At 32.6% G+C, this 27,829-nt stretch overlaps 1 protein-coding gene, 1 non-coding gene and 1 pseudogene across 2 annotated transcripts; 1 reads left to right on the top strand and 2 right to left on the bottom strand.

The window, feature by feature from the left end:
* The window catches only part of LOC113859475, a 31,883-nt pseudogene extending 24,879 nt beyond the window's left edge, over positions 1 to 7,004 (top strand).
* On the bottom strand, positions 5,743 to 19,281 carry LOC113858392 (ribosomal RNA-processing protein 8). The gene is made up of 9 exons (XM_027491039.1): positions 18,962 to 19,281; positions 18,814 to 18,875; positions 18,565 to 18,616; positions 18,242 to 18,356; positions 18,049 to 18,143; positions 9,681 to 9,787; positions 9,483 to 9,597; positions 9,366 to 9,410; positions 5,743 to 9,255 (listed from the first exon to the last, which is right to left on the bottom strand). Exons 1-9 carry the CDS (start codon positions 19,109 to 19,111, stop codon positions 9,184 to 9,186), a joined length of 813 nt encoding a protein of 270 aa, XP_027346840.1. The 5' UTR covers positions 19,112 to 19,281; the 3' UTR covers positions 5,743 to 9,183.
* Positions 19,282 to 23,710: 4,429 nt separating this feature from the next.
* LOC113860387 lies at positions 23,711 to 23,817 on the bottom strand. Its single transcript, XR_003503839.1, has one exon. It is a non-coding gene; the product is annotated as a small nucleolar RNA R71 (small nucleolar RNA).
* Between the last annotated feature and the right edge of the window lie 4,012 nt (positions 23,818 to 27,829).

The following is a 27,829-nucleotide window of genomic DNA, read 5'->3' as shown; positions in this document are numbered from 1 at the left end:
TATATATATATATATATATTATTTATATGCCCATTAATGATAATTGTTTCATACAGCATACTGAGAACTATATTTTACAATGCTTGGTTTTATTTTCGTTGTTTAGTGTGTAAAGTTTAGGTTACCCTTTTACTTATCATGTTCCATTTATTTAAAATTTTCACAAATTATAATGTATTAATTTATTTACCTGGACAACAACAACAAAAGCCTTTTCACACCTGGTAGAGTCAGCACACGGATCAAACAATGCCATAGTATCATATTGTAAATCATGTCTATTGACAAACCATTTATATCTAAATGTTTCTTAATGGTTTGACCTATTTTCCTCTACATCTAACTATTGGATGATCCTTGCTCTGATATAATATGTCCTTATTGGAACTTTTACTGATCTCTACAAATGTCCAAACAACTCAACAAGAGATTCTCCCATTTTTTTTCACAATAGGTACTCTACTCCAAGTCTCTCTTTTGCATGCATTCCTAATATTGTCCTGTGTAGTGTCTACTTATCCATTGTAACTTTTCATCTGTGCAACAGAGTCTATTTTCTTGTTGAATTTATAAAATTCACATACTTTTGCTTGTATAAAGCAAAAGAAATGGCTTTTTTCTTACTCTGTACACTAAAGTGTACACTGTCTGAAGGTTATCATAAGGCAGTTGAAAGCATTGGATGATACTAGTTGCAAACCCTAAACCCCAAGTTTTTACTTCCTGTCCATGAATTAGTTAAACTTAGGAGTGTAACTGATTTGCAAACTTATCACTGTTCAATAAAACTGCTTTGCTTTGATGTACATACATTTCAAAAGAGCACCTTCATTATTTATGGCATTACTGTTGTTCAGATTCATTGTTATGTTTTTTTCTTTGTGGTTCTGAAATGCTTAGTACGTAGCTTGTAAAACCCTTTTCTATTTATCAAAAGTATGAAAATGCACCTTCGGTTATCTGCTGCTATAAACTTGATCCCTTCCCTTGTTAGGCATTGAGATGCATTGGTGATCTGATTGCTGGAGATGCAAAGAATTGTGATGTTCTTTGTAGTATGTTTCTTGGAGAGGGGCCACAAGTTGAACCGGCTCTGAACTCTATACTTAGAATCATTTTGAGGACTTCTAGCGTGCAAGAATTCATTGCAGCTGATTTTGTTTTTAAAAGCTTTTGTGAGGTTGGTAAATGCTTGCTTCATTTTTTTTTATCAATTTCATTCTTTAAAAAATTCCTTGTCACAATATTTATTAAAATAATTTAAACCAGAAAAATGCTGATGGACAATCAATGCTGGCATCTACACTAATTCCACAGCCATATTCCATGAATCATGCACCCCTTGAGGAGGATGTCAGTATGTCTTTTGGAAGGTTTGTTTTGTTGCTAGTGTTTTAATAACTGAATTTTTTTCTTACCTGTAGCTAATGTTAGATTTTATATAACAGATCCTTGTTCATGCATGTCTAAATTCTCTCTTTTTTTCTGAATGCTATCTTTAATAAATTCTGATTGTAAATTGTTTCTCTTTCAGCATGCTATTACATGGTCTTACTTAGAGTGAAAATGATGGTGATCTTGAGGTTTGTGATGCTTGTTTTATTCATTTTATTTTTGTTTTGCATGCTAATGCCAGCTGAGATGATGACGGCATTATTAGTTGTTCAAATTGAACTGGAGTTCTGTATTATTTGACACTATTCACTCAAAGGATTACAATTATATAAATGCTAAACCGAACAGATTGCCAGAGTAACAGCTAGATATAATCCTAGCAGTTACTAATAATGTGATAACCATACAATCTTATAAAAAAATAACTAATATAATCAACATTAATATAACTTTGGCCTTTAATCTTTGCACCAGTACAATGGAAGTCAATATTTTCTTGATTGGTTGATTATTGTGTGAGAACTATCACGCTAACATTTTCTTGAAAATTTAGGTTTGTGGCAGGGCTGCTAGTGTTCTGTCTCATGTATTGAAAGACAATCTCCATTGCAAGGAAAGGGTATGTTAAGAATTCTCACTTCATTTATTCTTAGGTGGCATTTATTCTATTGTATGTTATTCAATTCCTAGAAATAACATTTCTGCTTATAGTGTTTCTAGGATAAACTATAAAAAGCATGTTTGGTTGTGATTTAATATTCCCAGGAATGTTTTTTAAAATTCAAATAATAGAAGGAAAAATAAAGGTTACAATTGGAATATATGTTAACTTCCAACAATCCCACATGAATGATATATTCTCGCTTTTCCCAATGGGAATGAAAACCTAGCAAAATGTGAATAATATTTTTTACAAATTATGCCTTGATTTTATTTTATTTTTCTGAAAAAACTTATAACAAACATGGGAATGCAATATTCCCAAGTTCATATTCCCGGGAATGATTTTGGAAAACTTGAAACATACTCTTAGCTTTATGACTATCAGTTTTGCCTTCGCTGCTGAACTCTGTTGGGGAGGCTTTAGTCATTTTTGTTTTATGACTGAGACCTTGTTATAAAAGAATCATGCTGATGGCATGTTAAGTTATAACAAGAATAGAATTCTAGTCTATAGTACCACAAATGATATTATTCTTTTTGGAAAACTTCTATCAATTTAGTTTTTCCTGTAAATCCAAATTCTTTTTTCTACCATAGCTGAACAATAAGAAACTTATCCCTTTGGGTCAACCTCAGGCGCACAGCTTGCTTCAACTTTGGACTTTTAAACAACTATTGTAAGCCAAGGCTTTGTCCACGTGAAAGCCAAGGCAATTGTAAACCAAGTGTAAATTAGCTTGAACATTCACTTAGGAACCAAGCCTATGTCTAAGAAGGCATCAACTTAAGGGCCTAAGGAAATAAGTGTCAGTCAAGAGAAATTCAATTCAATATGCATGGAGTTCAGCCAAGTGAATGAACAGAAGCCTTAGGAAGGATCAAATTAAATTGGAATTCGATGCAGCCAAGTAAGCAACGTGAACTTAGAAACAAACCGACCAAACCAAGGCCAAAATCAGTGAACCATTTTCCAAAGTGGAGCATGTGTGACCCTGCCATTGGACACTGGTGTTACTTGATGAAAGTGTATCTAATTTATATGTATGAATGTTTCATGAGGCATACCTTACGCTGTCATATTTTCCTTATATTTTATAAAATTGTAGGTTCTTTTTCATTTGTTAAAAGGAGTTAATCTGAACACAGCAGATGATAGTTTTCCATGGCTTCTAACACAATTATCCATAGGTTTTCCTTTGTAAGAGAACTTTGTGTATTTAGTTTTCATATTTATGCAATGTAAGATATTTTTTTCATATATACAGCATACACTGTGTGTTCTTTCTTTTCTTTTAGTCATGCCTCAAACTGCTCTGATCATTTTATTCTTCATTTGTACACATTGTTTAGAGTCCTTCAACATAGATATATGATGGGAGTATTGTCAGTGATATTAAAGAAAGGATAAACAAGAAATTTGGTTGTGTTCAGAGAAATCTTATGAGAAAAGCTGCAGGTTTTACCAATTGAAATCGAGGCACCCGTGTCATCCTTAGGAGCTCCAGAGCCACTAATGCATCGAATGGCGAAATATTTGGCCCTTGCCTCTTCCATGAAAAGCAAAGATGGAAAGTCTAGATCATCAGAAAACTCATTTATTCAAGCAATTATCTTAAAATTACTGGTTACATGGCTAGCAGATTGCCCAGGTGCAGTGCACTGTTTCCTAGATGCTCGTCCCCACCTTACCAGAAACAGTGTGCATAAGGGGTTTGGCTGCAGTTCTCTTGGTTGAATGTGTGATCTATAATAAAATCACTGATAGTGCAATGGATGCTTTTGCTATTGTTGATATCATGAGTCAGAAAATTGGGCTTAGTTCATACTTTATGAAGTTAGATGAGCTGCAGAAAAGTTTTGATTTTGCCAATGTGGATTCATCTCTGAACAATAAATCATTCTCTAGATCTTCAGCAGCTAGCATGGAAGATACTGCAGATTTAGACGAAAATGATTTGCCTGAACAGAAAAAAATGGACCATCCTATTCTGTCTTCAATGTTGGATTCTTATTTTGTGAATCTTGTCAAAGGACTGGAGGTAGGCATCAGGGAACAAATTGTGGAGGTGTATAGTCATCCTAAAATCAAAGTGTCAGTGGAGAAGAATGGTGAAAATGATGGTTAGTACATAAGGAGGCTGAAAACTTTTCTTGAGAAGCAGTGCTCTGAGATACAGGTACTAATTTAAATTATTTGTTCTTTCTAAAATATTCTAGTGAGTATTAGTCTTGAATCTGTTTCTTTTAGGTACTCTGCTTTACTGTCGGTATCTTTTGTCAGATTGTTATCGCAATCCAGGCTTGTTTTGCCTGGTTCTTCAATCCATTAGGAAAAAGCTTTAATCCATTATTGAGTGATAGTACATTATTATGTTACTATTTTGACAGGTATATGATAACCCTGTTGAAAGTAACCTGCCACCAAAATTTCATGGCCGAATGGGTGTGATGGCTGCCATAATGAGGGATGACTAGTCATTATAACAACAACAACAACAACAACAAAGTTTTTTCTTACTAGGTGAGGTAGACAACATGAATCACACGACGCCATTGAGCTGGTCAAAAACCAAACTTTTTGAAATCTAATAATCAACAGCCTTCTTTTAATAACTTCGTCTAAGATTCTCTGGGTCTTCTTTGACCCCTTTACCGGATCCACTCTCCTTGCTAGTACTGTCAAAGGTCTTCTTTATACATGGCCGAATCACCCTCGATGATTTTCAGTCATTTTTCCATTATAGGTGCTACTACAATTATACTTTTATTTTGTATCATGTCCTTTCTCATGTGTCTACTTATGTTCCTTTATGCTTTATTTGGGCGTTAATACGAAACCCTCTAAATTAGGGGAATTTAAAAACATGAGATTAGATGGGTTTTTAAAGGTGTATAAACCCTTGGCCTCTATTTAAAATCTTCCAAATATGGATAACCATCACATAAGTCTTCCCTTTTCCTCTAAACACTAACTCCCAAACAAAGTCTTAAGGGCCAACATTCACTACCATAAATGATAGCTAGTCATATTGCATTACGCTAAACCTTTCCTTTCAGCTTGATAGGTGTTGTATGATCACATATAACTCTTGATACCTTTCTCTACTTTAACCACCTAGCTAATATTTTGTGTGTAAGATTTTCATTAATTTTTTCATTATTTTGTATAATAAACTCCTCTGAAGCTAGAAACTTATGATATAATATCATCTCCAATTTAAACTTTCAACCATGATCTTCATCTTGATTTTTGCTAACCAAAAACCCTTAAATTCTAAAGTCTCCTCCATAACTCAAGTTTAGCATTAACCTCTTATTTCAAATTTTCAACCAACACTATATCATCTGCAAGGAACATGCATTGAGGGATAATTTTTTGTGTCATTTGTAAGCACATCTAAGACTAAATTAAACAAGTAAAGGATCAAAGTGGAGCCTTGATGTAAACCTATTCTATCTTGTATAGATTGAATATATGCTTCACAAACTTTTTTCTTCTCTATAGCCTTCCATAGCACTTCTCTTGGTACCTGATTATATGTCTTTTCCAAGTTAATAAAAATCATGTGTAAGTTCTTCTTTGTAGCAATATTTTTTCATCATTTTTCATAAAAGATATATAGCTTCTGCTGTAAATCTTTTTGGCATAAAACCAAATTGATTTTCTACAATCTCAGTTTCCTCTCCTATATTCTAACCTGAGTTAAGGCTAAAGATGAAAATTTTCTAATCTGCCCTCATCTTCATCCCATGTCTTCACCTTGCTTAGGAAAAGTATTTTAGTATTTTTGGAAAATTTGTGTCTAAATATTTAAAAAATAGACATTAGACTGCAGTTTGACAAAATCCTTGCATCTCCTGACTCTTGCATCTATCTTTCTATTTCTGCATAATTTCATGTATCCCGTGTCATTATTTCTGGCTCTCTTGTGCTTGTTACTCATCTTTGATTCTTGGTTTTTCCCCTTGTCTCTCAAGGGTAGCCAACTGATTGATTGTGTAAATTTGTTATCAACCCACTTGTGAACAAATAGCTGTTTTGTGTACTTGAACAAGTGAAATTCTGTGATTTACATTTTTCTTTTGCTACTGTCTTTATTTGAATTTGTTATACTTCTGATGAGTTTTACTAAAAGTTTTTTTTTTATGTTTATTGTTCTTTACATAAGTTGTTAGACTTTTATTTTTGTTCTACAGGAGTAAGCATTTTAAAAAAATCTTGGCCACCATCCTTCACGGTTCACCCATGGTGGATTTTTGGCTTGCCTCTTTGGGCTTGCCATTCACCATTGGCAATACTGGTTTATTCCATGAATTTGACATAGATCTCGACAAAAGAATAAGAGTATGTTAAGGAGTCTCTGGAGTGTGCAAATATCACTGTTAAATAAGTTTGGCAAATGTTAGCATGTATTTTATTCTTTTCATTTCAGGACCTCCTTGTACGAAATGCTACTTTGGCTGGGGACCTGGCTAGGACAGGTGGGGGTAGTAATTTTCCAGTCTGAGCAAAGAGTGAGTGGGAGCTCAGATCCAAATCAATGTTCTCAGTACAGATCTCCAAGAAGCATCTCGAAGGTTGGAGATGCTTAAGGCAGAAAAGGCTAAAGTTGAATCTGAGGCAAAGAAGTACCAGAATTTATCTGAAAAGATGGAAGCTGATTTAAGGAGTCTTTCTGCTGCCTGCAATAGTATTGAACAATCTAACATACAACTGGAGAAGGAGGTGAAATCGCTGAAGAGTGGAGGGCCTGCAACATCCGTAGATGCTGAGGCAATAAAAGCTGAAGAAGCTGCTAGTTTGTCTAGGGCAAGAACAGAGCAAGGTTGATAGACTTAGTGCTAGATTGCTTGAGTTGGGGGAGGATGTGGACAAAGTACTTGAAGGCATTGGAGATGATGTTGGGAATGTTGAAGATGGTGACGACGAGGAAGACACTGAATAATGATGTACCATCTTCTAGCTTCTGCATGGTTACCTTTGTACATTTCTTGTTGAATTGTACAGTTTAACTAGTCATGTGGAAAATGCAGGAAGATATATATCTGGTTGGATTTGAAGTTATAATTTTCATCTTTACCTCTTTCGTACTATTTTTATTATGTTTACTTATGATTAAGTTGTCTTGTTACTTTCTCTTTTCATATCGTGATTTTTTTGTAGTGTCACTGTCAAATTTTGAGAAAATGTGTGGCCAGTATTCGTATTTTACCTAAAGCAGACAGAGCTGTCTTTGAATAGCGCATTTCAAAATTTCAGAGAACTTAAAGGTACATGATAATTGAATTGATTGATGCAATTCATTTCTCATTTTAATATTTTCTGGATAGTTATTAATGAAATTGGATTCTCAATTGTCAATGCAAAATTTTAAAAACACAGGTTGCGTATCTACATGACCAATGCAAAATTGGCGCAATGCTTGTGATTCTCATACACATGGTCTTACTTCAAGTCGATTGGTTTACACGTTGGAAGTTGAGTTTTACGATCCCAATGCATTGGAACTGGTTGAGTGGCTGTAAATTTCGTTTCGGGTGTTATCAGCGTGGAAGTAAATGAAGTATTTATCGCTTTCTACCCAATAAGATTATTCACAAACTGCACAAATTTTTCTTTTTCTTTCTTTCTTTTTGTACAAAAGCATCCATATCCAAAGGCGAAACATATTTTTATGTGAAGTCACCTGATTAGATATTTGATAGGGTGTAGTGTATTTTGTAATCAAGGAAACTCACGACACATTTTAAATCAAAGAAATGAAATAAGGTAAAGGAAATAAATACTACAATAACTTTGGTTGGATATGGTTGAGAAGTTGGAAAAAATAGTTATTAGTAGGAGTTTGTTAGGATTACCATATAAATCATTACACTAACACATTGTACTAACCTCTTTTCATTCTATCAATAATAGAGATTTGATTAATCTATTTTCTCTTCTCTTATGGCTTAACGATGTTTCTTATCATGCTATTGGAGCCATGGTACTCACCATGAAAGCAAACTCTATTCCACTGCTACAGAGATCCGAGAGCTCATTGATTTCCTTTCATTCACTTTCATTTTCTTCATTTTCCCGTCATTTCTTTTGAATTTCATAAAAAAGACTGCTACTTTCTTGATTCCTCCATGATATAGAACCCTCTTTCAATGTTGATTGGTGTCAAAGCTTCCGGGGAATAATGATTTTGGATATGTATTTGAAGACTTGTATTAAATCTTTGCAACTATTCTTGGTTTCTATCTTAGATCCATTTCACTTCGCCTTTGACTATGATTGTTAATGATGTTCTTGGAGCATCCATTTGTGGACCCTACTAAGGGTATTGCTATTTTGTCCTGATCATGGCGTGTATCTAATGATGCTTCTACTTGCTTGCCTGCTGAAGTGTGGTACCGCAAGCATTCTCATTCTTGTCTATGGCATGAAGTTTGCGTTGATTCAATTTGCGTCTTGTGCAATATGAAGCAGCTCTCCAAAGGGACTAATGGTCAAGATATTTTCATATCATACAGTCGATGTTCTGAAGATTTTATTTGGTGATATTATAATGCCTTCGCCTTTTGTTCACACTACACGTGATATGATCTTACTCGATGGATTCTTGCACAAAAAGTACAAAGAAAATTAATTTAAGTCATTGCTATTATAACTTCTACCTTTTATGGTGGCTAAACACATTCTCATTCTATTTTGCTAATGTGATTATGAATTTTTCATTGTGTAAGTGTTCTTTCTTAATTACTCATTCTATTTTACTTTGTATTAGTCATCTCAAGCTATAAATACTTGTATGCAACTTCCAGCTTACAGGAAGTGTTAGAGACAATTATTAGTTCGGAGTTAGTAACTATGGTTAGTTAGAATTACCTCTTGTATATAAATCATTACATGAACACATTTGTACTCGCCACATTTCATTCTAACAATTATAGAGATTTGAATAATCTATTTTCTCTATAATTTTCTACTCTTATAATTCAACCATGTTTCTCAACAACTTTTGTGATTAGCTGGCCATGCTAACACGAAAAAGAAAAGAAAAGGATTTAACTGTTCTCTAGATAACAATTGAGTGACACCCCCCCCCCCCAAAAAAAAAAAAAAAAAAAAACATAATCTCAACGACGCTTGTACAGACAAGGTTTAAGCATTGGCCATTCAATTTCCTTCCTTTTAGAAATATGCTTTTCCTATACATAGAAGAGTAAGCTAATTCAGTTATGAGCATCAAAACATATGCTGCAAATATAAATAACAAATGAGGAAAATGAAATCATATTTACTGCCATCAGCTGCATACCTTTTTTGTGAAGTAAAACAAAATAAACATTTTATTTGAGAAGTCCTGCATTAAGTAAATATCGTTAGCACAACCCAACTCCGATTATTTTGGTATTGAAATGAGACATTTCCATACCTTTTTTACAGAGTTGAAACCTAGCTCAGAAATAGCACTTGAAAACTTATCAGGGTCTGCTCCTCCAGTATTTGGATCAAACCTGCTCTTTACTTCTGCTATCAAAAGCCAGCCACTGTTGAAAACTATACTAAATTAGATCCTGAGTAGTGAAGCAATGTCCAGCGAAAAGCTTAAATTATAGAGAGGAGAACAAACCCTGGCTTAAGCACCCTGCATGATTCTTCAAGGTAACTCTGATAGTTGGTTCCCATTAACGAAAGACAGAAGACAGCAACATCAACAGATGAGGAGACAAGGGGAGCCTGCAATAATTCACAGGAGCAAGTCCACTCGTAAGTAATATAACCATAAAACATTTAAATAAAATCTGAGACTGTTCTCCCTCACAAGCTCTACTTCAAATATTTTGCAATTCAATCATAGGAACCTGGTATCTTTATTAGAAAGTGTGGGGAAAAGCTCCCCAATTATGAAATGGAACACACACAAACATTATAGAACATTTGAGGATCTACACCACCTAATCCCCACAGGATTCAATTCTCTCACAAATGACAAGATCTCTCTCTTAACCTCCCTTTTTATTTATAGGCAATGTGCCTTATCTCTTCAATCAACAAAGCTAGTTATCTATGTAACTAACTAACTAATACCCAGGGTATCTATCATTCAATTCAAGTACCTTGAAATTTGCATGTATGGTAAACTATTCAGAACATGCCCATAATTACAGAAGCTTACATCAGATGCATGCAAGGAAGTAAGCAGATCAGCCATTGTTAGTAAGCCTCTGTTAGTTAAGGGCAGACCTCATTAGGAAAGCTGTTAATAGTAATTAGTTGATCTTATATAAATATGGCCAGAAAATGTCAAGGAATCAGTTAATTGGTCAGTTAGTTTTCATTTGAGTGGGGGAGGCCAAGCTCTTAAATTCCAGGAGAAGACATCGTACATATCATTCTTGCTCTTTAATCTGGATTCCCATTGATCCAGTGTGGGAGTTTGTATTCTATAAAATTTCCTTTCTATTCTATCAATCTCTATTTTGAACCAGTTTCTATCAGCAATTCAAGATTTTTTTTTTTTATGCTTGAAAGTATCCAAAGTTATACAGTTAGGAAAACCACAATTCCTGTCTTTCAGTGTATAAAGGAGTCCATATGCCCTTTCATGAGTTGGTTAAAGGCTTAAAGCGCAAGAGAAATGCTAGCAACATACTCTCCAATACAGTTTTATTTATTGGCTAAATTTATTGAAAATCACAAAAGACGTGTGTTGGAAAAATAAATAAATTAATAAATAAATTAATAAATTAATTAGTGTGACTCATGTGAAATATAATTATGGATAAAAGGGCCTATTGGTAATTATTATGGGAAGTTACAACTGAAAGAAACCAACTTGATGGAAGTGGATCTAATAGAATAAGGGTTCTATCTCTGCCAAAAAAAATCTCAAGGAACTCACCGTTAACCATCGAACGTGAGAAAGAACAGAAACGAAAGGGCAAAGAGATAGATTGAGAAAGGAGATTAAAGAATTACTCTCATCAGATTTCATGGAAAAAGGTTAGTGTCTCTTGCTATTTCAACGTGCATGTCAGAATTATAAATTCTATGATCCTTATCAAGAAACGTAACATGTGGTATAAGAGCCTGGTTGTTGGATTTATGATTCTCCATAAATGATGTTTTTTCCAATACCCAATTTTATGAAACCGAAAGGCATGTTGATTCCCTGTGTCACGTTAATTTCAAATTGGATAAAGATAAAATATTGGAATGCTACGAGCATTTGAAGGTTACGAATATTATATTAATATCAATATTGAATGGTCAAAGGCATTCGACATTTGGTGATTTGGGATTTGCCAATCTAATGTTTCAATCTCAATTATGAATGCCCCTGCGCGTGAAAGTTTTACATTGAAATTGATTAAAAACGTGAATGCGATTTGAATGTCCTGTCACGTCAATTTGATTTCAATTCGATATTTGGTATTTGTTAAATGCAATTTTTCGCTGTGCTTTCTAAATGCATAAATCAATTATATAATTGTTGCAATTCAATTGTTGGGATTAAACGTATGATAGATTTGTTAATCACCAAAATGATCAAGTCTGTAATTTTATTTAATTCCAAATATAGTTCATCACTAATTTTATTCCAAATTAGTGATGAACTATATTTGGAATTAAATAAAATTACAGACTTGATCATTTTGGTGATTAACAAATCTATCATACGTTTAATCCCAACAATTGAATTGCAACAATTATATAATTGATTTATGCATTTTGAAAGCACAGCGAAAAATTGCATTTAACAAATACCAAATATCGAATTGAAATCAAATTGACGTGACAGGGCATTCAAATTGCAATCAAATCGCATTCACGTTTTTAATCAATTTCAATGTAAAACTTTCACGCACAGGGGCATTCATAATTGTAATTGAAACATTAGATTGGCAAATCCCAAATCACCAAATGTCGAATGCCTTTGACCATTCAATATTGATATTAATATAATATTCGTAACCTTCAAATGCTCGTAGCATTCCAATATTTTATCTTTATCCAATTTGAAATTAACGTGACACAGGGAATCAACATGCCTTTTGGTTTCATAAAATTGGGTATTGAAAAAAAAAACATTTATGGAGAATCATAAATCCAACAACCAGGCTCTGATACCACATGTTACGTTTCTTGATAAGGATCATAGAATTTATAATTCTCACATGCACATTGAAATAGCAAGAGACACTAACCTTTTTCCATGAAATCTGATGAGAGTAATTCTTTAATCTCCTTTCTCAATCTATCTCTTTGCCCTTTCGTTTCTGTTCTTTCTCACGTTCGATGGTTAACGGTGAGTTCCTTGAGTTCATAGAACTATGTTTCGATTGCCCAAAGAATAGATGCTAAATTATAGATAATTGGTTTATGGGTTAATTGAAATTCATTATTATAAGACATTTATGAATCACCCAAAGGTTGATTAGTTGTTCTTTTAAATAATGAATATGATTGTTGGTAGTGAGTATGCATTATTGGTTTTGTTTATATATCCAAAGATAATAAGTATTTCTAATTAATGCATGTGTCTTACCAAATAATGTTAATTTTATTAGCATCATTATGTTTTGCGTATTAGTGTATCACCCAAAGAAGAACATTAATATGTATAGAATGTTTGTTTGTTATTTGAATCTGTATTGTATGATTAATTTATGACTCAAAGTGTTAATGTTAGACATGTGTTAATTGCAGTATCTGTTCCTGTATCTTTACATTCGCATGCTACGTCTGTTCCAGTTTTTAATGGGTTGAATTTCTCTGATTGGAGCAAACAAGTCCAATTTCACTTAGGTGTCTTGGATCTTGATTTGGCCTTTCAAGTTGATAAGCCTGCTACTATTACTGCTACTAGTAGCAATGAAGAGAAAACCCATTTTAAGGCTTGGGAAAGATCAAACAGATTGAGCTTAATGTTCATGTGAATGAGTATAGCAAGTAATATCAAATCGGCTCTTCCCAAAACTGATAATGCAAAACAATTTATGAAAAATGTGGAAGAGCGCTCCCAAACTGCTGATAAGTCTCTTGCTGGGACATTAATGAGTACTTTAACCACCATGAAGTTTGATGGTTCTTGTACTATGCATGAACATGTCATTGAAATGATAAATATTGCAGCAAGACTTAAGTCTCTTGGAATGGCAGTGGATGAGAATTTCCTTATGCAGTTCATTTTGAACTCATTACCGTCTGAGTATAGTCCCTTCCAAATGAACTATAACACCATGAAAGACAAATGGAATGTGCATGAATTGCACAGTATGTTAGTTCAAGAGGAAACTAGACTTAAAGAATCAAGGAAACCACTCCATTCACTATGTGAATAATCAGGGAGCTGGAAAGAAAGCTGATAAGAAACATGGAAAGGGCAAAGGACCATTAAAGATTGGCGAGTCCTCTACTAAAATCCAGAAGAAAGATGACAAATGTCATTTCTGTGAGAAGTCTGGGCATTTCCAGAAGAATTGCCCAAAACGTAAAGTTTGGTTCGAAAAGAAAGGTAAGCATAATGCTTATGTATGTTTTGAATCAAATTTAACTGAAGTTCCACATAATACTTGGTGGATTGATTCTGGATGTACAACTCATGTTTCTAATATGATGCAGGGATTCCTTTCAACCCGAACCATAAACCCAAATGAGAAGTTTGTCTTCATGGGGAATAGAGTGAAGATTCCAGTGGAAGCTGTCGGGACTTATCGTTTAATCCTTGACACTGGATTTCATTTAGACCTGTTTGATACTTTTTATGTACCTAGTATTTCTAGGAATTTAGTTTCTCTGTCTAAACTTGATGTTGCTAGATATTCTTTTAGGTTTGGGAATGGTTGTTTCAGTTTGTATAAGCGTACTTGTATGATTGGATCTGGTACACTTTATGATGGTTTATATAAATTGAATCTTGATAATTTATATGCTGAAACTCTTATGACCGTGCATCATAATGTTGGCGCTAAACGTAGTTTAGTAAATGAATGTTCCGCTTACTTGTGGCATAAGCGTTTGGGACATATTTCCAAAGAAAGAATGCAAAGATTAGTAAAGAATGAAATTCTTCCAAAGTTAGACTTTACTAATCTAAATATATGTATGGATTGTATTAAAGGCAAACAAACAAAACACACAAAGAAAGGAGCCACAAGAAGCACTCAGCTTCTTGAAATAATACACACTGATATATGTGGACCTTTTGATGTAAACTCTTTCAATAAAGAAAAGTACTTTATCACTTTTATTGATGATTTTTCACGTTATGGATATGTCTATTTACTGCATGAGAAGTCTCAAGCAGTGAATGCCTTAGAAATTTATATAAATGAAGTGGAAAGGCAATTAGACAGAAAGGTGAAAATTGTCAGATCAGATAGAGGTGGTGAGTATTATGGAAGATATGATGAAAGTGGACAACATCTAGGTCCATTTGCTAAGTTCCTTGAAAAACGTGGTATTTGTGCTCAATACACAATACCAGGTACACCACAACAAAATGGTGTGTCAGAAAGGCGTAATCGTACTTTAATGGATATGGTTAGGAGCATGTTAAGTAATTCATCTTTACCTATATCGATGTGGATGTATGCTTTAAAAACTGCCACGTATTTGTTAAACAGGGCTCCTAGTAAGGCAGTTCAAAAGATACCTTTTGAGCTGTGGACAGGTAAGAAACCTAGTTTGACGCACCTGCATGTTTGGGGTTGCCAAGCAGAGGTTAGAATATACAATCCGCAAGAAAAGAAACTAAATGCAAGAACAATTAGTGGATATTTCATTGGTTATCCAGAAAAATCAAAAGGGTATATGTTTTACTGTCCTATCCATAGTACAAGAATTGTGGAAACAGGAAATGTCCGGTTCATTGAAAATGGTGAAACCAGTGGGAGTGAAGCTTCACAAAATGTGGAGATTAAGGAAATTAGAGTACAAGTTCCTTTAACTAGTGCTTCTACTTCAAGAACTGTTGTTCCTCATGTTGTTGAACCACATAACAATCAAGAAGAACAACAAATTAATGATCCTGAGGTTAACAATGAACTTGTAGTAGAACAACCACAAGAAATAACATTAAGAAGATCGCAGAGAGAAAGAAAATCTGCCATCTCAAATGATTACGTGGTTTATCTACAAGAGTCAGAAAATGACTTAGGCATTGATAATGATCCAGTTTCATTTTCAGAAGCCATTAATGATGATAATTCTAATAAGTGGTTAGATGCCATGAAAGATGAGCTTAAATCAATGGCACAAAATGGTGTTTGGGACCTTGTGGAATTGCCAGAAGGAAGTAGGAGAGTTGGGTGTAAATGGGTCTTTAAGACTAAACGTGACTCTCATGGCAATATCGAACGTTACAAGGCTCGACTTGTTGCCAAAGTTTTTACTCAAAAAGATGGCATTGACTATAAGGAAACATTTTTTCCAGTTTCTAAGAAAGATTCTTTCAGAATTATCATGGCGCTAGTAGCTCATTATGATCTGGAGTTACACCAAATGGATGTTAAAACTGCCTTTCTGAATGGGAATTTAGAAGAGGATGTTTATATGGACCAACCAGTGGGGTTCATTGAAAGAAAGGAACACATGGTGTGTAAACTTAAGAAATCAATATACGGACTTAAACAAGCCTCCCGGCAATGGTATCTTAAGTTCAATGATACTATTATGTCTTTTAGATTTAAGGAAAACACTGTTGATCGGTGTATATATCTGAAGGTCAGTGGGAGCAAGTTTATATTTCTGATTCTATATGTTGATGACATCTTGCTTGCAACTAATGATCTTGGTCTATTAAGTGAGACTAAGAAGTTTCTCTCTAACAACTTTGAAATGAAAGATATGGGTGAGGCGGACTATGTGATAGGAATAGAAATATTCCGTGACAGATCACAAGGAATGTTGGGCTTGTCTCAGAAAGCATATATTGACAAAGTTTTAGAGAGATTCAGAATGGATAAATGTTCAGCATCTCCCGTTCCAATACAAAAAGGAGACAAATTTAGTCTCATACAATGTTCAAAGAATGAATTGGAACGGAAACAGATGGAAAATATCCCTTATGCATCTGTTGTTAGGAGTTTGATGTATGCTCAAACTTGTACGAGGCCAGATATTAGCTTTGCAGTTGGTATGCTTGGTAGATACCAGAGTAATCCAGGACTAGATCATTGGAAAGCTGCAAAGAAAGTATTAAGATACTTGCAAGGAACAAAGAATCACATGCTTACTTATAGGAGATCTGATCACCTTGAGGTGATTGGATATGCAGATTCAGATTTTGCTGGTTGTATAGATACAAGAAAGTCTACATTTGGTTATGTGTATCTTTTAGCCGGAGGAGCAATTTCATGGAAGAGTGCGAAGCAGTCAGTCATTGCTGCATCTACCATGGAGGCTGAGTTTGTGGCATGCTTTTAGGCCATAGTTCAGGCCAACTGGTTGCGGAATTTTATTTCAGGACTTGGAGTAGTTGACAATATTGCCAAGCTGCTGAAAATTTATTGTGATAATTCCGCAGCTGTCTTCTTTTCTAAAAATGACAAGTATTCCAAAGGTGCTAAGTATATGGAATTGAAATACTTTGCCGTTAAAGAAGAAGTTCAGAAACATAGAGTGTCAATAGAACATATTAGCACTGATCTCATGATTGCTGACCCTTTAACAAAAAGGTTACCGCCCAAAGTGTTTACTGGCCATGTAGAGAATATGGGCATTATGTCTACTAGTGAATGTTAAATGTTAATGTTGTCTTTAATGCCTATTTGACACTGAGCTCATTAATGTACAAGTTTCTGAAATTTATGTTTTCTACTTTATATACATACATGCAAATTATGATGTGGAAAACTAATTATGTTATTGTTAATGAAAATGACTTTATGTTTGAACCCATTATGGACTTCTCAGTTTAAAGTCATGTTAAGGAGAAGGGTAATATAGTAGTACATGAAAGGGAATATGTTGATTGAATGACATGTAACCACCATGACTCTTATTATTTCTGTATCTTTAATTATGATTAATGACGGAACCAATTTATTTAAAGTTTTAATGCGCATCATGATTTATGTAATTGTTAAATCATGAAATGTTATGGCATCACATGAGTCAAGTGGGAGAATGTTGGAAAAATAAATAAATTAATAAATTGATAAATAAATTAATAAATTAATTAGTGTGACTCATGTGAAATATAATTATGGATAAAAGGGCCTATTGGTAATTGGTTATTATTATGGGAAGTTACAACTGAAAGAAACCAACTTGATGGAAGTGGATCTAATAGAATAAGGGTTCTATCTCTGCTAAAAAAAATCTCAAGGAACTCACCGTTAACCATCGAACGTGAGAAAGAACAGAAACGAAAGGGCAAAGAGATAGATTGAGAAAGGAGATTAAAGAATTACTCTCATCAGATTTCATGAAAAAAGGTTAGTATCTCTTGCTATTTCAACGTGCATGTGAGAATTATAAATTCTATGATCCTTATCAAGAAACATAACAATGTGGGTCTCACTCCTAATTTAATGATTCTCACTCAAACTTTTGTATTTTCCACTAAATTTTAACTAATAATCGAGAGTGTATTTCAAAGAATGTGTTGGAAAGTGTGTGTGTGTGTTGCTAGCTCTCCTCTAAGGTGCAAATATCCCAAAAGAACTGCATCTCAGGTAGCCCCATTATTTGACTAGAAGAAATTAAAGATGCAAACCTCGAGCCTAACCAGTTGTATTGGTTCTGTAGTATATTAGCAATAATAACAGAAACAGCCTATTTTAATCTTTGTATTCTGAAAAATTGGTGACCATCTAATTTTGATTTCTCAAATAATACACACTTAAGAAATAAACATCAAAAGAAGGAATATTGCTTTGCTTTCTACATAATTGTGATGTGAGGTAGCAAAAAATATTACTACTGTTCAATGTGCATAGGGGAACTTTACAATGTGTACTACTACTAGCCTTACACACAGAAGAACTTACATTTGCCATATCACAAGCAATTACTTCTGGATCATTGGACACAAGATCCAAAGAGAACACTGTATTCTTCACACTTTTAGCAATGAGTGCTTCCCCTAGATAGTAACAAACATGAAACCATAGCAGTGAACAAAAAGAACATGTATGTCTGGTAAAAGTTATAATTAATAAAAAGAAAAAATTCGATTCTCACCACAACCAAAATCAGCAACTACAAAAGAAGGACTCTGTTTTTTCAGCCACTTAATAATTACATTAACTGGCTGTTCGGGCCAATTTGACATCTGGCTTTTGTATCCTGCATGATACTAGCCAAACAAATGAAAAACAAATTGAGATGGACAATAAGAATGAGCTATTCAAACCATTATTACATCTCCAAGCTATTAATGCACTAATACATCAGAAGAATTGAAGCAAGCTTCAAAGGAGGAACCAATCTTAGTTCAATCACACAATAAATGATAAAACTATATATAAATATTTTTTAAAATATTGTGAACTAAAATCCCTTACCAAGTTAAATAGGGATGGTTCATCCCGGAAATAATTTAGCGCCTCCTTTCCACTGCAAGGGAAGACACAAATCATTATCTCTAGTCAACATGAAAAAGAAACACACACAGCATAAAAAAAATCAGCGTAGGACATTTAAGAAATCAGGTGACTGGAGTGGATCATTTAAGTTTAAACCATTCTTAAAAAAAGGGTGTTTAACTAGGAAGAACAGGAATTAGAGCAGTGAATGAATAGTAGATAACATACGTGCAAGTGTAGAGCTTCTCGTTAATCATCCTGAAATGCCCACCAGACAACCTCGCTCGCATCTAAAAGAAAGACAACGTTTTGATGAAAACTCAAATCAAAGTTAACATAATTAATTAATAAAAATGTTGAATTTGGGGAAGTGTGCCTTTTCGAGAAAGGAAGAGGATTCCTTCGACTTTGTGCCGGTAGCAGAAGCTGAAAGAATAAGGCGTGGCTCCTCCTCTTTGTTCGTTTTGTTTCGTACACCATTCCTTTGCCTCGTTCGTTTCTTGCTCTCAACCTTGCTCTTAGTCATTGCTACAATTCAGACTTTAAATCTGAACCAAACTCTTCTTCTTTCCTCTGTTCCCACAAAACTGACGACAATGAAGTAACAATGCTAGGGTTCTTTTCTTCTTTAGTTGCATATTCTTACTACCGTTATCCCACCGATGGGTTTAATTTTTTTTTTTTCTCCGTGAGCCTGAAATTTTAAAACCAGATAACAATAAAATTCTGTTTAATACTAATTTTAATATTATAATTAGGTAAATTGTAAAATTTATTAAATAATAAAACTAAAACTACGGTAAACTTTATCGTATATATTTTAAATTAAATAATATTAATATAAATATAATATTATGGTATGTAAAATATTTATTAAACCTTAAAATGTTATTATAAAATATAAAATAACCAAAATACTCTTTACTGACGTATGATGTAAAATATTTATTTTATTTAAAAAATAAAAATAGAAAATTATAATTTTAAACCCTAAGCAAGTCTAAAGTTTAAGTTAAAAATTTCTCAAAAATAACTTTTATGTGAAGGCAAAATGACCAAATTTTGAACAAATTATAATCCTATCTTTAATAATATTTGCACGATTCCCTCGACTTGAAAGGAAAATCAAATTGTCAATAATTAAATAAAAAATAATTAAACGATGAGCTAATGAAAGAAAAGAACAAGTCTTAAGAAACTCAAAGAACATGAGTTCATACCAAATATCTAACTAATTAACATAATTTTATCGGTAATATTCATACTATAAAGACTAATAGATTTAATAAAAAAATTCTTAATAACATTAGTAAATAAATATGTGTGTGCGTTGCATAAATTTGTTTTATTTTTATTAAATAAATTTATTTTAAAATAAAAATATATAATTTAAATATAAATATAAATAAATATAGTAAAAAAAATTATTATATTAAATATGTTGAATTTTAAAAAATTACCAATAAATAAATAAGTGAATTTTTAATATATATATATATATAATTAGTTATTTTAAAATAAAATATAATAATTAAATTTCATATAGTAATAATTATAAAAAAATTTAAAAGATAAATAAATAAATATCAACATACTTAAAAATTTTCTAATTTTTTTTAAAAATTAATGATAACATTAATAAATATTTTATTTACTACTTAAAAAGTATATTTTTTTTTTATGATTACAAACAATAAATTAATTTACAAATTTGTGATAAATAATAAATTGATAATAATATAATACATATTTTTAATATTTTTTAATTTTAGTTATTTATTAATAGATAAAAATAAATAAAATTAAAATGCTAGACTAAAAAAAACATGTTGATTAAGTAAAGCATAAATAAAGAATTTTTTTTTATTACGATCATAATTTTATTAAAAATGATAATAATAATAATTTAAGCATAAATACATAAAAAAAAATATATAATAATGTATGCAAATTAAAAATATTTTTTTATTGTTATATAAACAAATTTATTTAAAAAAATATCATAATATTAGACAATACTTTAAAATTAAAATGTGTATAATTTAGTATTTTTTTTAGAGTTAATTATATCAATTTAGAAATTTGATAGATTAAAAAAATATTTATGATAAAATTATAAAATTAATTTTAAATAACATAAAATTTATAATTATAATAATGACTTATTAAATATAACAAATTTTTTTTAATAAACTATAAAGTTTAAATAAAATACTCTATAGATTTTGACTTATGCATTTGTTTATATTTATTAATCTAAATTTATATAATAAATTATTTATTTATAATTATAATTTAAAATTACTAATAAAATTTTTATGATATCATTATAAAAATAATGATATAATACTTTTCTAAAATTAACTCATCTGACTAATATATACAAAAATAAAATTATATTTATTTAACTAATTTATGAAATTTTAAAAATATAATTTCAATATAAATTTATATAAAACTATATGTTAATACTTAAAAATAAAAATATATTATTTGTTTTACATAAATAAAATTATTGTATAAAAATATTGTAAATAAAAATTAATAATGCAATATATATTCTTAATTTAGAAGTCTAGTTGTCGATAAAAATAAAAATAAATAAAAAATATAGAATTGAGTTTTTTAAAGTGATTAAATTATTACATATTGTTTGATAACTTAATAGAATTAATATTATAAAAAATTAATTTTATTAAATAACTAATTAAGCATAACAAATTTATGTGTGGTCATAAAATTAAAATAATAAATTTATTAATTCTTTTATGTATTTGTTTTCTATTTTAAAAATAATTAATATAGTTTGTCATAAATACCTTCTATACTTAATCCTATAATGTAATTCATTAATGATAATTGAGATTTTGAGTTATTCGTTGAGAGAAATTGTTATTAAGTACAATTTTATTCATATTTTAGGAAGAATGATCAAGAAGTGAGAGCTTAAAAGATATTGAGAATTGAAGCAAGAGAAGAACTAGAGATATACACAGACAAGTACACGTCCGTATATATAAATGTGTATCTTACTGGTCGTGTCAATTGAATCACATCATCAAAACCAGAGATTCGGTCAAAGTAAATGATCGTATATATGGGCATGTACTTTTCAGAAAAGCTGTGAAGGGCAAATATTAGAAACCGGAGATGTATATGATCAAAGTACATGGCCATGTACATTGGGCGTGTACTTTTAATGTACGTCAGAATTGAACTTTTGCGAGAAAATAAGCCCTTAGACTACTCCTATAAAAGGACACTTGGCATAGAAACCTAGGGGACGCTTTTTTTGGAAAAGAAAAGAATTAATGACGGCGGAGAGAATGCAATCAAGCTCTCTAATTTCTTTCTTTTGTAATTATAGTTTCTACATGTTTAGGTTCTAATTTTCCTTTGAGTATCTAGATGTAATGAATCCTATATGACCAATCCTTCTGGAATTCTTCTTAATGCTGCTTCTCTTCTTTTGAGCTTAATTGAGTAGTATTAATTGTTGGTTGATGATTCAGTTATCTCCTATTTTATCTTCTTGTTTGATTTTGAGTAAAAATCCTGCATGAAATTACTATTACTCAATTAAAAGGACTTGAATGCATTTCTAGAGATAGAAAGACATAAGTTTTTTGTATTAGGAATAACCCTAATCATAGAATTCATAATGAACTTAATGCAATCTAGGGGAACTAATTAAGGAAGAGATTCTGATTGTTCAATTGAAGGTTAGGAACCATTATCCTTGAGAAATGTATTAGTTTATTTTAGGAGTTCCTGCACCAACAAGGGATTAGAACTAAGTAGTTGATGGAGAGTTTCAGTTATTTAGACACTTATGAGGATTTACAACCCAGATACTCACTTATTTCTCCTGAATACACTTAGTCATATTTTTCTAGATTTTATTATCATAGAAATATGTTTCTTTTTAATTGTTATTCTTTTTAGTTCAAAAAAATTTATTAACATAATTTCTTTGCTTATAGTTGTTAACAATGAGGTAATCAAGGAAGTAAATCTTAGTAATAGTCTCTGTGGATACAACACTTGATACTCTACTTTTTTTTTTTTGGAAATATTACTCTAACAATAGGTGTTCTTGCTCAATAATAGATTTTTATACATCAAGTTTTTGACGCTTTTGTTGGGGACTGATTGATTAAGATTTCGTTGATTACGTTTTTACTAATTTTCTTTATTTCTTTAGTCTTCAATTAACTTTTCTATTTTGCTTTCATTTTTTTAGGAGCTGATTTTTCTGGTGCATGACTAGAACCAGTTCTATTGCATTATTTGAACTTGACCCAGGAATAGAAAGAACCCTACGAAAAATTTGGAAAGAGAGGCGACTGCTAGTACAGAGGGAAAACACACTAAACCACTGTGGATACAACACTTGGTACTCTACTCTTTTCTTTTTTGGGTAATATTACTCTAACAATGGGTGCACTTGCCCAATAATCGATTTTTATACATCATTTTTGGTGTCGTTGCTGGGGACTGATTGATTAAGATTTCGTTGATTACGTCTTTACTAATTTTTTTTATTTCTTTAGTCTTTAATTAACTTTTCTATTTGGCTTTCATTTTCTTTAGGAGCTGATTTTTCTGGTGCATGACCAGAACCAGTTCTGTTGCACTATTTGAACTTGACCCAGAAATAGAAAGAACCTTGCGAAAAATTCGGAAAGAGAGGCGACTACTAGTACAGAGGAAAAACACACAAAATCACATGGAACAAATTGCAAACAATGAAGATCAAGTAAGGACCATGTTCGATTATGCTCGTCCATCATTAATTGGAACAAAATCTAGCATTGTCCATCTGGATGTGCAAGGGAATTTTGAAATAAAGCCCAGTGTTATTCATATGATTCAACAGTTTATTCAATCTGATGGGCTACAAGATGAGGATCCCAATGCTCACATCGCTAATGTTTTGGAGATCTGTGATACTTTTAAGATTAATTGAGCTATTGATGATGCAATCCACTTGAGGCTATTTCCATTTTTTCTCATGGGTAGAGCAAAACAGTGGTTAAACTCTCTCCCACGAGGATCTATGACTTCATGGGAGGCCATGGTAGAAAAGTTCTTAGCAAAGTATTTCCCTCCTGCAAAAGCTGCCAAGATGAGGAATGATATCTCTTTCTTCTGTCAAATGGAGTCAGAGACTTTATATGATACATGGGAGATGTTTAAGGAATTGTTAAGGAAGTAACCACATCATGGGATCCCTAATTGGCTTCAAGTACAAACCTTCTATAATGGATTGAACCCAGCCACAAGACAAATGATAGATGTTGTAGCTGGAGGAACTTTAAATAGCAAGACACCAAAGGCTAAACAAGAACTGTTTGAAGAAATGGCACTGAACAACTATCAGTGGAGCTCCACTCAATCCAAACCTGCGAAATCTGTTGGGATTTATAGTCTTGATGCTGTAACATCCTTAGCAAGGTAAGTTGAAGCCTTAGGAAAGAAGATTGATAGTCTATCTATTAACCATCCAGTTGCTTCGGTGATGAGATGTGATATTTGTGAAGGATGTCACCCTAATCATGAGTGTTAAGCTACTCAAGAAAAGCATGCCAATGTGATAGGAAATAGACCACCTTACCAAACTTATAACGGCATGAACAATCCAGGTTGGAGGAATTATGCAAACCCACCATGGAACAACAACCAACAGCCAATGTGAAATAACACACCTCCAGGATTTTAACAAACTTCACATCCACCACCACCCCTAGCTGAAAAGAAATCAAATCTTGAGGAGTTAATCTAAATTCATTCAAACTTCAGAATCTCAGTTTCAATCCATTGAGATTAAACTAAGAAATCAACAAGCCTCTATCCATAATCTAGAAAATTAGTTGGCTCAAATTTCTAGACTCCTCTTAGAAAGACCCCAAGGAAGCTTGTCTGGCAATACTAAGACTAATCCTAAGGAGCAGGTCAAGGCAGTAACATTAAAGAGTGGCAAGACATTACAAGAGAAGGGGAAGCAAGAAACAAAAAAATCTATAGTTGAAGAGGCGGATAAATGTAAAAAAAAGACTGTGGAAAAGCCCCCTACAATGAAGGAATTCATACTTTCACTTCCCTACCCAATAAGATTGAAGAAAGACAAGGATGATGAACAATTTGATAAATTTTGTTCCTTATTTCGTCAACTTCATATTAATTTACCGTTTGTTGATGCTTTGGCACAAATGCCCAAGTACGCTAAATTTCTAAAAGATTTATTGTGCAACAAAATGAAGTTGGAGAAGTTGGCTACAGTAACTCTAAATGAAGAATGTTCAGCAATTTTGTAAAACAAGATGCCCAAGAAATTGAAGGATTTAGGTAGTTTTACTCTTCTTTGTCTCATTGGTAGATCGATAGTTGATAGGACTTTGGCTGATTTAGGTGTTCATATTAATTTGACGCCATATTCTATCTTTAAGAAATTGGGTTTGGGGAAGCCTAGGCCAACTAGGATGAGTATTCAACTAGCTGATAGGTCAGTTAAATATCCTAGCGGTATCATTGAAGATGTGCTTGTAAAAGTGGATAAATTTATTTTTCTTGTTGATTTTGTGATTCTTGATATGGACGAGGACACTGAAGTCGTCTTGATCTTAGGTTGTCCATTTTTAGCTACTATAAAGGCTATAATTGATAAAGTCTTTGAAACAAGATGATTTTTACTACTTCATTAATGTGATTGATGATTGTTTTCTGATTATGCACAATAATTCTTGATTTCAGACCCATTGGAAAGAAGCTTAGTTCATGATGGAGGAAGAGATGATATGAGCTTGCTAACTTAAGAACATTGGTGTCATTTAGAAGCCACTAAGCCATTATTGTAAAAAAGGGACTTTGAAGTTTTGGAGTGAAAATTAGAGAAGCAATCCAACCCATCTATTAATGAACCACCAGATGTAGAATTAAAGGTCCTACCTGAACACCTGGAGTATGCCTTTTTGGAAGATGGTTACAAGTTACTAGTCAACACAAGAACAAAAGCCTAGTTGTTGAATGTACTTTGGGAACACAAGAAAGCAATAGCATGGAAGATCTCTAACATAAGAGGGATTAGTCCTTCCTTTTGCACTCATAAGATATTGATGGAGTCTAATTTCAAGGCTGTAGTGCAACCACAAAGAAGGTTAAACCTAAATATGAAAGAGGTGGTGAAGGCTGAAGTGATTAAGCTACTTGATGCCAGAATGATATATCCCATCTCGGATAATCCATGGGTAAGTTTGGTGCAAGTCATTTCTAAGAAAGGAGGAATGACTATAGTGCCCAATGAGAAAAATAACTTGGTGCCTACTAGGACTATCACTAGATGGAGGGTTTGTATTGACTAATGGAAATTAAACGATGCAATAAGGAAGGACCATTTTCCTCTCCCATTCATTGACCAAATGCTAGAGTGTCTTTTGGGCCATATATTTTACTATTTCTTAGATGGGCTCTCAGGATATTTCCAAATTCCAATAGCACCAGAAGATCAAGAGAAAACTACATTCACATGCCCATATGGAATATTTGCTTACTGCTGGATGCCATTCGGATTGTGCAATACACTGATAACTTTTCAACGGTGTATGATGGCTATTTTTTATGAGATAGTAGAGGGTATAATGGAGATATTCATAGATGATTTCTTAGTCTTTGGTGACTCATTCTCTCATTGTTTAAAGAATTTGTCAAGGGTGCTTCAAAGATGTGAAGAAACCAATTTGGTGCTTAATTGGGAGAAGTGTTATTTTATGGTGAAAGAGGGCATTGTACTTGGTCATAAAATTTTCTGTAAGGGAATCGAGGTAGATAAGGCAAAGATTGACACAATCGAGAAGCTATCGCCTCCTACTTCTATTAAGGCAGTTTAGAGCTTCTTAGGCCATGCGGGATTCTACAGGAGATTTATCAAGAATTTTTTCAAGATCACCAAACCTCTTATCAGACTTTGGAAGAAGGAAAATTCCTTTGTTTTTTATGAGGAGTGTTTGATCGCTTTTGAGCTACTAAAAGGAAAACTAACCCAAGCTCCTATTTTGTGTGGTCCTGATTGGAACTATCCATTTGAATTGATATGCGATGCAAGAGACTATGCTGTGGGAGCTGTACTTGGCTAGAGAAAAGACAAGCATTTTTAGCCCATTTATTATGCCAACAAAACCCTAACAAGTGCTCAAGAGAACTACACTACAACTGAGAAAGAATTATTGGCTGTGGTGTTTGCGTTTGATAAATTTTGCCAATATTTAATTCTTTCTAAAGTTATAGTGTATAGTGATCATTCTGCATTACATTATTTGCTAACCAAAACTAATGCAAAGCCTAGACTAATGAGGTGGGTCTTGTTGCTACAGGAATTTGACTTGGAAATCAAGGATAAAAAGGTTCAGAAAATTTGGCTGCTGATCATTTGTCAAGGTTGGAAAATCCTAATATGGAAGAACTAGATGAAAAGAACATTAATGACAACTTTCCAAAAAAAAAAACACCTATATAATGTGGTAACTGCTTCTGATTTTTATTTACTATGGTTTGCAGATTTTGCTAACTATTTGGTTGCTAAGGTTTTACGACAAGAGTTTTCATATCAACAAAAGAATTTTTTTTTTCTGATTTGAAATACTACTTTTGGGAGGACCCATATCTGTTTCAAATTTGTGCAAACCAGGTTATTAGAAGGTGTGTCACACTCTGAAGGATGGAAAATTTTAGGACACTGTCATACTGGCCCTGCTGGAGGACATAATTCTGGGAATAGGACAACTAAAAAGATGCTAGAATTTAGAATTTATTGGCCTTCTATTTTTAAGGATGCTCATAGGTATATTGAGTTATATGATAATTGCAAAGGTTAGGCAATATTTCTTAAAGAAATGAAATGCCTCAAAATTACATCCTAACTTATGAAATTTTTTATGTTTGGAGAATAGATTTTATGGTACCTTTTCCTAATTCAAAAGGGTATAAATACATTTTAGTTGCTATTGATTATTTGTCCATATAGGTAGAGGCATAAGCTTTACCTACTAATGATGCAAGGGTAGTCACTAGGTTTCTTAAAAAGTTGTTTTCACGATTTGGCACACCAAGAGTTTTAATTAGTGATAGGGGTACACATTTTTACAATACATAACTTGAAAAAGTTTTGAATAAATATGAAGTTACCCATAGAATTGCTACCCTATATCACCCACAAACGAGTAGCCAAGTTGAAGTAACTAATAAGGAG

This window comes from Abrus precatorius, unplaced genomic scaffold (assembly GCF_003935025.1).
Source record: "Abrus precatorius isolate BTA unplaced genomic scaffold, Abrus_2018 Scaffold2, whole genome shotgun sequence".
Classification (NCBI taxonomy): Eukaryota; Viridiplantae; Streptophyta; class Magnoliopsida; order Fabales; family Fabaceae; genus Abrus; species Abrus precatorius.
The sequence above is the reverse complement of the archived record's forward strand: the minus strand, read 5'-3'. Positions and strand labels throughout refer to the sequence as shown.